Below are 14,686 nucleotides of genomic sequence, written 5' to 3' on the forward strand. Positions count from 1 at the left end.
TCACACCTAAAATTTACTTTTATGTGAATGAAAAATTTAGGTAAAATTAATCTTTTTATTCTCAGATTTTTTTTAAATGGTATTCCTGTGTTTTTTTTTTATATTTTATTTTTTCTGCAGAAAATAATTTTATTTTACCAAACATATCATTTTATAAGAATAATATTTTGTTTAAATATAAATTATAACATTTCTAAGTTATTTAAACTTTTCATTATTATTTTTGTGTGTTGGATATTCATATTCTAGTTGTAACTCACTCTTGAATCCAACTTATCAGTATCTCACACGCATAAAGTCAGAGTTCTCGTCATTATTTCCCTGCTTCTGTGCTCTAAAATTAGTTATTGGAAATGTTTTGACAGAATAAACTTTAAAAATAAGAACACAATGAAACAACTATCTCAAAAAATAATATTGAAATGTTTGACATATTATCACATATTATCAAAATATAATATGGAAGTTTGTTGAATAATTAAACTATCGATCCAAATTTTAATTATTTAATTTTTTAAATAAATGTAATGTTTATCGAAAATGTGTACGGAAATCTAGTTAAAAATTTACAAAATTTTAAAATGTAGGGTCTTCCTAGAGTTGTATTAATATTTAAAAAAAATGTGTAAATCTTATAATATTCAATAAAATTTTTAAATGGTATAAAATGTCATGTAAAATTAAATTAAAATAAAATAAAAAACTGAAATTGTATAGAACTCAATTAATTTTTTTAATTTATATAAAAATGTTATATTCAAGAGTATATAAGTTTAGATATATTATTTGCGCAAAAAATACATGTGACTTTTAATAAAAAGTCACTAAAATTCTTCAGAATTTATAAACCTTTTATCTCGTATGCTGGTTATTGAACTTTTGTTTCTCTCATCACATATAACTTTTCTTTCTTTGTTGAAGGGAATATCAACATTATGGTAAATTTTTCTGTAACAAAAATCGTTTATATAAATTCTCAACTAAATTAGTGAAGAAACCTTGTAGCAAAAATGGTGACTTTAAACTTAAAACTGAGTCATGAATGAAAAAATATTCAAATATAGAACTATTGGAAAACAAAATAAAATGATAACAAGTTAATTATTAAAAATAATAAAAAATTGTATTGATTTTATGTTTTAATTTTGAATTTTGAATTATTTAAAATATTATATTTCAAAATTTTTTATAAATATAAATATTATTTTCTTATTACTTTTAAATTCCTATAATATAGATAAGTTAAAATTTATAGTACATTAAAGATCTTTTAGATAATAGTTGTTTTTTTAAAAAATGAGCCGTTTCAATAAAATACATTGTTTGAAAACATTGAAATTTAAAAAAATTTATGAATGTAATTTATTAATTACAATTTAATATTTTTAAACTTCAGTTAAAAGGGTAAAAAAAATATTAAAAATTTCTTGTCTTTCATATTTGCATTTTTATTTTCTCTCTTAATTGACTTAGTATTGGAAGGTTATCTACTCGGCTTTTATTTAAAACTCATGTTTTGATCTAGGTTGAGATGCCATAGTCTTATTAGAGATTTATTTCTAATTGAAGTTAATCACTATTATTTTTTATGATTACCCTTTCTTTTATATGAGTTATTGTTATTTGTTTATGTGATATTACTTTTATATGAGTTATTGTTATTTGTTTATGTGATATTAGACTTTTTTTTTTCTTTGATAACATGTTTTGATTAAACACAATCTTCACATTAATATATCAATCAATATTATTTTTTAATTAACATTAATCAATTTTTTTTAATCAATATTTTATGTGTGATTATTGTTCTATTGACGTTAGTTGTGACTTTTTATTAATGCCACAAATAATGTTGTTTGAGTTATGTATAATGTATGTATTAAATAGATTCTCATATTGTGTTACTTATTAGACATTTGTTGCATACATTCTTTATGGTCTAAATAGAAAAATCTTAGTTTTCATTAGCATTAATTTGAATTGAAAATGTCATGTTTTGTGGAAAGGTAGGGATAGAGATCCTCATCTAATTGGAGTTCAACACCTTCAAATGATCTAAATGCACATGCATGATAATTCCTTCATAAATAATATATATAGTACTTAAATTATTTTTGTAATCTTTGGAGCATATTATAATGCAACATTATGCATCTTTTTCATCTTAATTTCGAACCATCATATTTCCAACACCTTTACTAAAAGCATACATAATCTCATAACATAATTATACTGAATTTTCTACAATTAACAGGGTGTTAAGAAAACACTGACTGAAATATCATTACCATTGTTTTCGCATTGTATTATTATCATTAGGATAAATATAATAAAAATAATATTAATACATTTCATTTTTAATATAATAAGGAAAAAGTATAATTTTGTACATTTTATTTTATTTTATTATCATTATTTGAATTAAATTAATACTTATACCTTTCGTGTTTATTAAAAAGAAAATTAATGTTAATATACATGACTCAATCATTTGTTTTACTATTTTTGTAAATTTAAAATAATTGCATACCAGATTAAATTTTGTTATTAAATAAATATATATTTATATATATAATAACTAGTAAAAAATGAACGCACACTTATTTATTAAAAACTATACTCAATTAAACAAATAAAAAATATTATATTAAAACAATAATTGAAATATTTTTTATTTAAATAATTATTTAGGCTTATTTATATTTTATATATATATATATATTTATATATTTATATTAAAAGAATAGAGATTACATTTCCCCATGTGTATTGAATAAAAAAATATAAAGAAGAAATTGCCGTCAAAGACGATCAACGAGATAACTCCACCCGATGCAAAGACATTCGCTGGCCACACTTTTTGACAACTGTTATCACTGTAATAAAGCTGTTTTCAACCATTCTTCCCTCCCTTTCACTACACAATTTTATTTTATTTTATTCTCAATAGAATCAATCAAGCTTATAGGGACCAGCGCCCAATACCATGCGGCCACGTGTCATGTGAATCCCACTACTACTCTACTCCACACTTAACAAACCTCCAAATTAAGCTAAACATTAAACAGTTGCTTAATCAATCGCCGACCAAGCTCAATTTGAAATAGAAAGAGCCACAAATTTGGGAGTGAGAAAGAAGGAGAAAGTGCATTTTACCTGAATAATGGCTACTGCAGGAGGCTACGGAGACGCGAACCAAAAGGTAGATTACGTGTTCAAGGTGGTGCTTATAGGCGATTCAGCGGTGGGGAAGTCGCAGATACTTGCGCGATTTGCCAGAAATGAGTTCAGCTTGGATTCGAAGGCCACAATCGGTGTCGAGTTCCAAACCCGCACGTTGGTGATTCAGCACAAGAGCGTCAAGGCTCAGATCTGGGACACTGCGGGACAAGAACGGTTCTCTATCTCTTCTACTTCTCTTCAACTATATCTACACTATACTCTGTTATTTTCTGCTTGTTTCATTTCGCTGTTTGTTTGAAGTAAAACCTAGAGGATTTTAGTGGAGGATTTTGTAGATCTTTTTGACTTGTTAGGTTTCGCGACGTATTGTATCCGTTGCTTGATATGCCTTTGAAACAATAGTTACTGATTAGTGCGCACCTTCTGTATGCTCTGATCGCGGCGAATTATTACGCAGTTTAACTCTGAGTTAGATACTTAGATGTTAGATTTGTTTGCTGAGTTGATCTACTCGTCTGGTCGTGGCCGACGGAAGAATTGATCCTTGGATTTGTTTTTTTAGTGACCACCTTCGTGTTTTCCGCCAACTTAGTCTGTAGTAGTAAGTCAAACTGAGTTTGACTTGGAATGTTTTGCTTGTGGGAGAAGGATCTTGAACTTTGGAGTTTAATATCTGTGCTATCGTTGATTGCATGTTCCTTGAAATAGTTTGACGAATGGCAACTACAGAGGTTAGAAATTAAAACCTAACTTCATATTGTCACCAACCTTTTTGCACTTGTTCGGGACAAACACAAGGGTAGGGATCGTGTACCTCGATGTCTTGTTGGATGTGGCAAGAACTCTACGATTCTAGTCGGTGGATGTTTGAGTACGGAGTTGAGGGACAAATAGATAGCCTATCTCATGTGAGTTGATGAGGTATTAGTCTGTTTGAACTTATTCTTAGTGATAAGTGAATTATCTCCATCTTATCTTTAAAGGATTAGAAGATTATCTGTTGATTATTTTACATATAAGATAACTATCTATTGTTATGGATTGGACGTGTGTGGTCAGAGGGGTGACCTAATTGGACCATTTGGAACCAGAATTGGGAAGAAATTATTAGGACTCAAACTATTTAGATTTCCGTGTCTTTGGTTCCCGTCAATGTTTATGCAATACATTCAAGTTTTATAATTACAAAAAGGAATTAATAATGCTTAACTGTGTCTTATATATAAAGATTAATAGCGATCATAATTGTCTAAGATCACCTGCCAATTTCGTTTGGACCAAGTCAGAACAACATCCCTTTTCTCAACTTGTTTTGGGGCTGTCAAGGTTTTCTTTGAGACAATTTGAGTATTGATGTGCACTGTGATGAACTCAAAGGCAAACATACTTATGAATGAAGGATAATAATTTTCACAAGTAAAGATGAATGTGCCACCGGACTGCCCTCTCTCAGTTTATACGCCCTTTCATGGGACGTATTAGAACTTCACTTGGAAGTGACATATCTGTTAGAATATTCCTAGTTCATATATAGTGTGCTATTAGAACTTCGAGACTATAGTAATCAGATTGAATTGTCTAGATAACCTAATAAAATCCTTAGAAATGATTCCTACAAATTTCTGTTCCGTGTTTGAATCTGTGTTGCACTGTTAATGCGTGTGTATTTGGGAGGAGAATACCTGTGTAATGGACCTGAAGGTCAAGAGTTACCTATACAAACTTTTGTGTTAAACCTGCCCATTGAAGGAATTCTGGTTGTACACAAAGTGAGAACAAACACGTTGTTAGTAGGTAGGCCTATGATTATATTTTGTACCATTCTAAAAACCGTTTTTTCAATTTCTGGTATCTTTTGTGAAATAATTCTTGTTAATGCCTATAGATGCAAAATTCATGTGCGAATTTGTTTATAAGCTTATTTCATTCCTCACAAGAGAGAGAAATCAAATTTATAAAGCAATTAGGAGTATATTGATTTTTTTTCTACGTTTATAATTAGCTGTCATCATTGCCCAATTTCCATGGGATTGTTCTTTTAAAATAGTTATTTCTCAGCTTTGTAGTATAACAGAATCGTTGGGTGTAAAACTCACGTACATTTCAACAGAAACAGAAGTATCTGTGACTGAACTTACCATCCACATAAGTAGTGTGTATAGATTATGAATTTATGCAAAATGTTTGCACATGAAAGGGGCTCGTTTGTGTTGCTAAAAGTTTAACCCACAAATTTAAATTAAAAAATTATCATTTTCTTACTTCTTTGGCCGCCCACTATATAATATCCTCTGCAGTAGACAATCTTACCAGAGCATGTTGGATGCAATCTTATTTGTAGAGAGTACTTTAGTTTTATTTTTTTTTACTAAATCGGAAACCTGAGAGCTTATCACTCAATTAGTTTAACTCTTTCGAGAAAGGTTATGTATATTTCTGTATGGATAATCATTGGTATATTGTCAAGTTTAAAGTTAAAGCAGTATGTATATTTTCAGCCTAGTTATTTTAATATGCTGTGTTTGTGATCTTTTTGTACGGTGTATATTTTTAGGTTGTATGTGCTTTTTCAATCATCACACTGTTGTCAAGTTTATATCTCTGATCATTTTATGATACCCAATACCCATGGTTAACGTACCATTACTCCGAACACTGATTGCGGTTTGACCTGACATATAAATGATTTTATTCTACAGATATAGAGCAGTCACAAGTGCATACTACAGAGGTGCTGTCGGGGCAATGCTGGTTTATGACATCACAAAACGTCAAAGCTTCGATCACATACCTCGCTGGTTAGAAGAACTGCGAAACCATGCAGATAAGAATATAGTCATTATTCTTATAGGAAACAAAAGTGATCTGGAGAACCAGCGTCAAGTACCCACAGACGATGCAAAAGAATTTGCCGAGAAAGAAGGCTTATTTTTCTTGGAGACTTCGGCACTGGAATCGACTAACGTTGAAACAGCCTTCATGACGGTTTTGACAGAAATATTCAACATTGTTAACAAGAAGAACCTAGCGGCTGGTGATAGTCAGGGAAATGGCAACTCAGCATCTCTGTCTGGCAAGAAGATTATCGTTCCTGGTCCTGCTCAAGAAATCCCCAAGGGGAACATGTGTTGTCAGTAATCCTGACTTTATTTATAATTTGTTTAAATTTTCTAGATTTCATGCTTGTGTTCTTATCACCAATTTTTATTAATTTGGTGCATTTCGTTTTGTATATTTTTACATTATTTAAAATTTATTTTGCATGAGTTGCTCATTAAGATCAAGAGAGGGAAGTAATTAAAATTTTCGTGGTATAACATAGGAGACAACTTAATTGCGCTGTTTTTATCTGTTAGTAGGAATAGAATACATGTAAGGCGGACAGACAATCATCATCCTGACGGTGCTGGTCTTCCTTGACTTTAGACGTGCTGTTTTAGATATGTTTATTGTTATTTTTTCAATTAGATTAAAGTTTCATCTCATTAATCAATGCTCACCTTTGTTATGCTGGATTTTAAAATAAAACTATTTTAATCAGAAAATATAACAAAATAGTGGTACTGATTTAAGCTTAATTCTTTGGTAGTAACTTTGTTAGACTCGGAATAGAGTTTATTATAAAATGCCATACCCATAGCCTTAGCTTGATGCCATAATTCTTGTTAATTTGCACAAATAGTTCTTTAAGTTCAAGAATCAATTTAATCAACATTGTTGTAAGATTTGTAAGTTTGTATAACAAAGGTCCCTGGTCTTGATAGATCTAGAATAATAAATCTTGTGGGATTGATACCAAAGTCCTTGGTCTTGGATGACATTTCCAGATAAAGCTACTGTTTTAATAGCACATACAATAATATAATTCTAATATTTTAAAGACAATATAATTTGTTAAACTTTAAAATAAAACAACATAATAATAAATAAAATGTATTTTAAATTTATAAAGTAGTAATTATTATAATCTTAAACAAAAATAGCTTCTCGTTTAAATTGAAAGCTGATAATGCATTTGTAATAATAGTACTTCAACTATTAAAAATTTGCAAGATTTTAAATTAAATCAATTTCAATCTTGTGCGCTATGCGTGAAGATCACTATATAATACTGAGAAAATACAAAAATAAATCTAATTGACAACGAGAAAAATGAAAGTTTAACTTTAAAATACCCAAACAGACATTGGTTAAGACCTTTTTTTTTTTCACAAAAACCAGTGATCTCGCGTTTCCCTAACATGCAACTAGAACAACTTTCCAATGCTCATAAAATGTGCTGGTTAAGTAAAATGGACGCTTCTGTCAAGTATAAGCAATTCTGGTAAACTCACTAAAAGGTATTAATACAAATTTGAGCAAAGTCTGTGTGCTAACTTGGCTATATAAATAACACGACGAGAAAAATGAATAGAAAATAAATTCATAACTTACACAGGTGGACCAACGGCCTTAATTTCTGCAAAATGCCTTTTTGTAAGAAGGATGAGAGAGTTAAGTTAAGTGGGAAACATGAGGATACGAGCTGTGAATAAATTAGTAAAAACCTAGATTGACTACTCCAAGTAATCAGTGAAAAATATTAAATATCCGTTAATTATTCACCTTTTTCTAACACCCAGTAACTCCCACGTCTTCAATTTTACCGTTTTCCACTTGTGCTTCATCTCCCTTGGTACCAGACGGTTGGTCCTCATGCATGGAGGAGTCCTTTTCTGTTTGTGTATCTAGACGCATTAAAAGCCTTTGGAGCAGTTCTTGGCATTCCAATGCACCAACCATCACAGTCAAACTTGCTCTACCCTTCCAGCATCCAATGGCTACAGTAGACTCGTCCACTTGGAGGGTCCCTGTACCAGCTCTGCTTCCTGCGAAGAAAGAAGAAGGTCAAATAGAGTCTGGCTGATTGGCATTTACTCTTTGATCATGCCGGTGCATACCTTCACCCAGAACTATCACGCAACAGCCCGGCATTAGGTTTGCAGCATTTTCTCCGAACTTGGCATCCACAAAATCTGCAAATTTTACAGCTCTATACTGCAGAAGATGCTTGAAATCTATCGCAGATGCACATAGAATCTGTTTGGAGATGTGAGGGAGAATAAGGGGCAATCCTTCAGAAGTGATCCGGAAAGAACATTGTGCAGACCTTCCTTCACATGAAGTTTGTCTTTCCTGTATGATGATGACATTGGCAAGCTTTTTCACTTATTCACAAGAGAGCTAATCAAATAACTCATTTGTCACATACAGTTGAGGGCAGGCCACTGATTGTTTACAAGTAATTAGTTTTTTATAAAAATTCAAACAAACTATCAAGGCTTTATATCACAGCAATCCCATATCAATTATCACGGCAAAAAGAAATCTCACACCCCAGTTGTTTACCATGATTCATATCCCACAAAATATTCTAAACTGAGTCAGGAAAAACAGAAATAGGAATCTTAACACTAACAAGTCATGCTACTATTTTAATATTTGTGTTTTTATACACTATAATTTTGTCAATGTAACTCAGTTTGACTAAATTTATTTATATAAATAGATGGTAACCTTTACCCACACAAGTTTCAACCTGATCTGTGTCCTCAAATGACACTGTTTTCACTACTGCATAGGGAATTATTTAAAAGGATTTTGGTTCTCTGAAAAGAGAAAGTAAAGAGAAAAGAGAAAGTTTCCATCTTTTAGTTGAACTAAATTATCTACAACATATATCTACGGTAAATAAATTACTACGTTCCCACTTTATACATGTTCTCACTTTATTGAAAATAATAAGCATATGTTATAAATAAATCAACTTAAAAATTACAATAATAACACAAACATTTATAATTGAGATGATAATATACTTACAAAAACCTTCAGGCCAACAGAAGTTATTTTAAGTTGCTGCCCCACTGAGAAGTTCAACTCCAGAACATCTTTGACTGACTTGGATATATAGTAAATTCTTTTCACGTGACTTGTATCACTGTTTCTTGTTACAAGGTGACCATTAAATGGAAATTGATCATCAATGCCATAAAATGCCTTTATGCTGTCAATAACTCCTTCATCTTTGAAGAAGACAACAGGATCAATGCCTCTCCATTTTCCTTGAAACTGTAGCTTCCTTTTGCCTGGAGTATTCTTTGTTATGATTTCTACACTGCAGGGTTCTTGGGCTTCCTTGAAATCCGCTTCTTCACATGCAACAGAATTAACCTTCAAATCTGTTTCATTAGGTTCATTTTCATCTATATTAGCCTCTGAAATTCCTTCAGGTATACTTTCCAATGGATTAACATGCAGTTCGTGTGAATCCTCATTGCCCTGGTTTGCTGTGTCAACCTGTTTCCCAACTTCTTTTCTAGGTTTTACCTGGATTGCTGCAAAAAGGGACAACAATCACAAACCTATTATGGCAAGAAAAGGCATAGACTGGACACAAAATATGTTAGCATTTAAAAGAGGCTGCTTGAAGGAAGAGTTATTCCCAATATCCACTAGAATTCCTTGACTCTGTTAGTCAGGATTTGAGAGAGAAAAACAACTAAAATCATAAAAGAAATTACCAGGAAGAGCAGAAACTTTCTGCAGAACAGCAATAAAGAAGGCCCCAGTGTTCTGATCATGAGGCACAAACCTCATGCACCGCTCTAGTGGGAAATCAGAATCTTCCTCAGTAAATTCGAGCATAGCAGGGTTCTCCATTGCTTGGATATCATCTTCACTATGTCCCTTAACATCATCAGTATTAATATCACCTTCAATGATGACATTAGAATTACTATCACCAACATCCTGATAGCTTCCGCCATTTGGAAACATGCTGGGAAGAACTACATTTCTACGAAGCTTGGGAACGTCTTTGCTGGAGATGAACCACTTGCCTCTGTCACATACCTGCACATCCAAACCATCTTCAGACGCATGTCAATGCACACAACAGCATAACAACCTTAAACCCTTCTATTCTAGAGTACTGCATTCAATTAACTACACAATAATCACACATCTTCTGTTAGAAATGCAAGTTTTATTTGGGTATACATAATATTTTTCTATTCAGAAAGTTTGAAATTTAATGTTTTACCAGGAATGTGAACTTGGGTACAAGTTGACTGACATCCCAGTAATCAATTACAAGGAATTAACAACTAAAACACAACTAAAAAATGAGCCAACCACAAGAATGACAGGCCATGTGACACAATAAAATTGAAATAATTAATTCATTATAATAAGTAATGAAGACATTTTCTCCTTCTAAGCCCCAGAAAGAAGAGTCATGCATGCTCGAATTTGCCATGTATAAGCCAATCAAAACATCCATTGGTAGTCATTACACGTTTTATCTTCAAACTTTAAAACACAAGGCAACAAATAGTCACAGAAAAAACAAACCTTCCATCTCTTGAGACCTGGTCGACGAGTGAGTTGGGAAAGTTCACTAGAGACATCTACAAGTTCGATGGACCCTCCACACCTTCGCAAAACCTGCAATTGGTACGTAAGGGAAAATACTTAAGTGCTACAAACAATGTTAATATATTCTAGTAGGTGCCAAGACCAAAGCATTGAACATGATTTTTTTTTTAATAAGGAAAAACTCCAACTATTTTTTCAAATAAAAAGAAGAACTATTAATGTTGAATAAACAAAAAGTAAATTCTTATATTGTGGACAAATTATTATAAAGTGGGGACATCTCAGATGGAGTTTTTCCTTCATAACCACAAGCTACAAAAGCAACCACAGAAGGATTTGTAGTAATACCAAAGAGTGGATGCGATAGAACTATTGATAGTTAGCCCCAGTTAGCTTCCATTAATTAAATTACACGTTTCTATCAAATACTTCTTTGAAATCAAGGCTATATTCGTATTTCTTCTAAAAAATAAATATCCATTGAATATATAAGATAGCAACCAATTGATCCCTGATAAAGGAGTGACGTATCAATGAAGGAACAAATTATACATATAAAAGCATAAAGTATCTACTTCATCGTATGAAAATAAAACACTTCAATAGAAATGCCCATAACTGGACAAGCTAGATAGCATAGCTGGCAAGAAATATAATTTCAGAGCTTTCAGAGCTGATTACCTCTGCCACAACCGCTTCATTCTCGATAGGATTCATTGAGCAGGTTGAATAAATCATCCTTCCACCAACTTTAAGTAAAGATACACCTAATAACGTTAATAGAGTGATTAAGTTTGCCAACATCGTTTTGGTAGCGAATTCTTATTCACCCTATACTCATCTGTATCTATAATAATAATAGCAGTAGTTTGATCCAAGTACCATACGGAAAAAAAAAAAAATTGAACCAGAGGAACAAGAGACCGTCAGTTCAAACTAAAACTAAAAATGCACAGAAATAAATTGTTTGTATAAAGAAAAAGAATGCTTGTCAACTTCAATAGTCAATAGAACTTCTCTACTAAATCAACCATGAATGTAACTTCAATTTAACTATAGGGATTGTGATTGAGAAAAATGTACCTCGCATTGCAATTAGAACTTGTAGGTTATGAAGGCCATTTCCAGTCCCTGTGTTCCTTTATACAAGAAAAATCAGTCTTAAGCCAAGAAATAGCATATGGTGGTTGAAGAAAAAGAAGGAAGAAGAATGCATACAGGAAAGGAACAAAATTACCATTTCCTCCAGAGATCAGGGGCCTTACGTAGGGTACCATCTCCACTGCATGGGACATCACACAGAACCCGATCAAATAATAACTGGCCTTCTTGATCTAGCTCCATTTTATCATAATGTTTTTCTAAGAGACATCCTGGGAAGTGTTGAGCTTCATGATTGGTGACAATCAGGTTAGCTGTGCACATCCGTTTGGTTTGGTGAATGAGAAGATTACATCTTTGGATATCTAGATCATTTGCTATAACCTGATTATTAAGCATAGACTAATTAATAAAGCACATGAATCCTGATAAGGACAGACCTTATTTGCTAGACTGTTTTGTCTAGGAAACAAATAAAATAACATTATGCACACAGACACAAACCATTCCATCGGGCAGAGATCCTACTTTAGTTGAATGGTGTAAAATCTCAAGCAATTGAAATGTTTTTGAACCTGGTGCTGCACACACTGAATAAAAGCAATCAAATAGAAAAATAGTTAGAAGTACTAAAATATGCATTGCAAACAAACAAAATAGCACAAAAAAATGGGAAAAGTGACAAAATCCACTTCAGTACAGCACAAGTTACTTACTATCAAGTACAAAATGATTTGAATGTACATCCAAAAACAGGGGAGGTACCTGTGTAGCAAATAAACATTTGTGTCCACTAGTTAAATTTTTGAAATGTAAGATCATAAAGTAAAATACATGCACTAAATCATCCAGCTATCTAGAACAGGAGCTAGTCCTTTTTTACGATCATGAATAATGATAGACAAAACGTAAACTGGCCCACCATGCTGACAGCTTCCTGTCTTGTAATATTTCCAATTTCATTTTCTATCTTTAAGAATTCATGAAACCTGAGAGATTCACATAATAGGGAGCAGGAATTGACATATTAGTTATAAGCACTAACTTATGCATAATTTATTTGAATTAACTAAACAATACATTCTGATATAAGGCATAAATCATAACTAAATGCAACCAACCAGTCATGTGAAAGTCATAAATAAGCATGGTCATATAACTAAACATCAAGTCATAATCATACTATATCAATATGAACTTTTGGCTGTTGCGCTGTTAATTAGAACTACATATCTAGTTCCAAACTAATATAGGTTCAATTCACACCACTCATGTACAAAACTTACTAACCTCCCGAGTGTTTGGTTTTTCCTGAGCTGCTTACGCGAAAAATTCGAATGCCAAGCAAGATTATCAGGATACCATGGCAAAGGTAAAATAGCCTCTGTATCATCCCCTTCCACAACCTACATATAACAATTCAGGACCATAAGAAAAAGAGTCAAAGACTTTAAACATGAAAAATCGACAGTAGCAGCATAATTAAACAAAATTGCTGCCGGTGACATACCTCAGCCTGAAGAGAGTGCACAAAATCATTCTCTAGTTGGGACCGAATATCCGCGCAAAACCGGCTACTGGAATCACCGAATAAAAAGACACAATAAACTTAAGCAAGCATCAACGTAACTTGGAACTGAAATAAACGAGTCTAGATTCAAACTGAAACGGATTTGACTATCTTTACTACGCACGTGCAATTATTTTATACTTTGAAATGCTGTTACAGATAGATGATTATTTTCAAAATCAGTTGAACTCAGTCACTGGACAGAAGGTGAAAATCCAAAAGAAGTTTAAATAGAAATAAATAAATGAATACGTGGAATTGATCCTGAATGCTGCAGGCAAAGGAGTTCGGAGAAGTTGCTCGAATTCATCCCATTCTTGCGATGACACGATTCCCTGCTCCTGCAAAAGAAAGAACAGAATCAAAGAAATGAGAGAATGAGAGAGGAGTTACGGTATGTTACTTAGCGAAGCATTGGTTAGGTTGGTTTACCTTGTAATAGTGATCGAAAGCGAGGTTCTGAGTAGCGAAGCGGTCGGAGAAAGGAAAAGGATCTGAATCTGATCTAGGACGTTTGGAGTTCCACACATTTTCTCTGCTCTCTTGGAAATGCTTTCTTTGAGTGCGACTCTTCTTCCCTCCCTTTCCTCTCCCCATGCTGTTGCACTTGCAGTTTCAGTTTCAGTTTCAGTTTGGGGGCACACGGTAGTGGTAGTCCATTATTCATCCCGGGTCAATTAGCGGTTAAACGCAATGGGCTTGGGCCTTTTTATATAGTCTAAAACTTAATGTTTAAAAAAAATAATTTTTATATTTCAAAATTCAAAAATAAAAAATAGTTTTCGAATTAAATAATTCAAAAATTAAAAACAACTCTGTAAGTTAAAAAAAAATCAAGTTATGCAGTTTAGGAACTACTTTTTATTTTTAAATTGTATTTGAAAGTTATTTTTTAATTCTAAAGGACTAAAAATATGGATTTGCGGGAAGAATTTGCCCAATTTCTTAGTTTTGGAGAACCACTTCAATAATTATTATTTTAGAACCTTTGGTGCTTTCTTGTTATAAAACTTGAAATAATAAGGGTTCAATACAATCTAAACTAGTTTTTCAATATATTCATATGTGGTAGAGATATTATTATGTATCATATTATCTTTTTAACTTTTATAAATACAATGAAAAGTGATTCTATAAAATCATCTTGTTATGATTATGAGTGTGTAGCTGGTGTAATTTTTATTATTTTTAATTAACTACTATTTAACCCTTGTTTCTTGTATTCTCTCTTACAGATATACAAGTTCTTTTATTTTATACTGACACATTTTTTTTTTCTCTTCTTTCTTGTATGGTTTCTTTTGAGAAGTATACAAGTATCTCTTCACTTTCTTTTGTGACATTAATATCCTTATAACTTTTGAAGTTGTCTCCCAACTTAAAGCATGTGGCAAATAATTTATTGGTGGTTTT

General features: G+C 32.1%; 2 protein-coding genes across 2 annotated transcripts; one reads left to right on the plus strand and one right to left on the minus strand.

The window, feature by feature from the left end:
• Positions 1 to 3,051: 3,051 nt before the first annotated feature.
• LOC114184761 (ras-related protein Rab11A-like) lies at positions 3,052 to 6,467 on the plus strand. The gene is made up of 2 exons (XM_028072102.2): positions 3,052 to 3,396; positions 5,883 to 6,467. The coding sequence occupies exons 1-2, from the start codon at positions 3,164 to 3,166 to the stop codon at positions 6,319 to 6,321; spliced, it is 672 nt and encodes a 223-aa protein (XP_027927903.1). The 5' UTR covers positions 3,052 to 3,163; the 3' UTR covers positions 6,322 to 6,467.
• Positions 6,468 to 7,493: 1,026 nt separating this feature from the next.
• On the minus strand, positions 7,494 to 13,963 carry LOC114184678 (uncharacterized). The gene is made up of 15 exons (XM_028072012.2): positions 13,706 to 13,963; positions 13,526 to 13,614; positions 13,214 to 13,280; positions 12,994 to 13,109; positions 12,626 to 12,692; positions 12,420 to 12,468; positions 12,208 to 12,293; positions 11,840 to 12,087; positions 11,686 to 11,741; positions 11,284 to 11,369; positions 10,579 to 10,671; positions 9,747 to 10,077; positions 9,046 to 9,560; positions 8,124 to 8,358; positions 7,494 to 8,051 (listed from the first exon to the last, which is right to left on the minus strand). Exons 1-15 carry the CDS (start codon positions 13,868 to 13,870, stop codon positions 7,795 to 7,797), a joined length of 2,460 nt encoding a protein of 819 aa, XP_027927813.1. The 5' UTR covers positions 13,871 to 13,963; the 3' UTR covers positions 7,494 to 7,794.
• Positions 13,964 to 14,686: the final 723 nt, after the last annotated feature.

The sequence above is a fragment of the Vigna unguiculata genome, chromosome 1 (assembly GCF_037176805.1).
Source record: "Vigna unguiculata cultivar grain cowpea cultivar isolate G323 ecotype 2 chromosome 1, ASM3717680v1, whole genome shotgun sequence".
Classification (NCBI taxonomy): Eukaryota; Viridiplantae; Streptophyta; class Magnoliopsida; order Fabales; family Fabaceae; genus Vigna; species Vigna unguiculata.

Bases quoted from the DNA above. Each gene is read 5' to 3' on its own strand.
- LOC114184678 (XM_028072012.2), bottom strand. From the start codon at position 13,870: ATGGGGAGAGGAAAGGGAGGGAAGAAGAGTCGCACTCAAAGAAAGCAT. The intron at 13,615-13,705 runs GTAAACCAACCT...TTTCTTTTGCAG, and splicing joins CTTTCGATCACTATTACAAG to GAGCAGGGAATCGTGTCATC. The intron at 10,078-10,578 runs GTTTGTTTTTTC...TTGGATGTGCAG, and splicing joins CAGGTCTCAAGAGATGGAAG to GTATGTGACAGAGGCAAGTG.
- LOC114184761 (XM_028072102.2), top strand. From the start codon at position 3,164: ATGGCTACTGCAGGAGGCTACGGAGACGCGAACCAAAAGGTAGATTAC. The intron at 3,397-5,882 runs GTTCTCTATCTC...TTTATTCTACAG, and splicing joins GACACTGCGGGACAAGAACG to ATATAGAGCAGTCACAAGTG.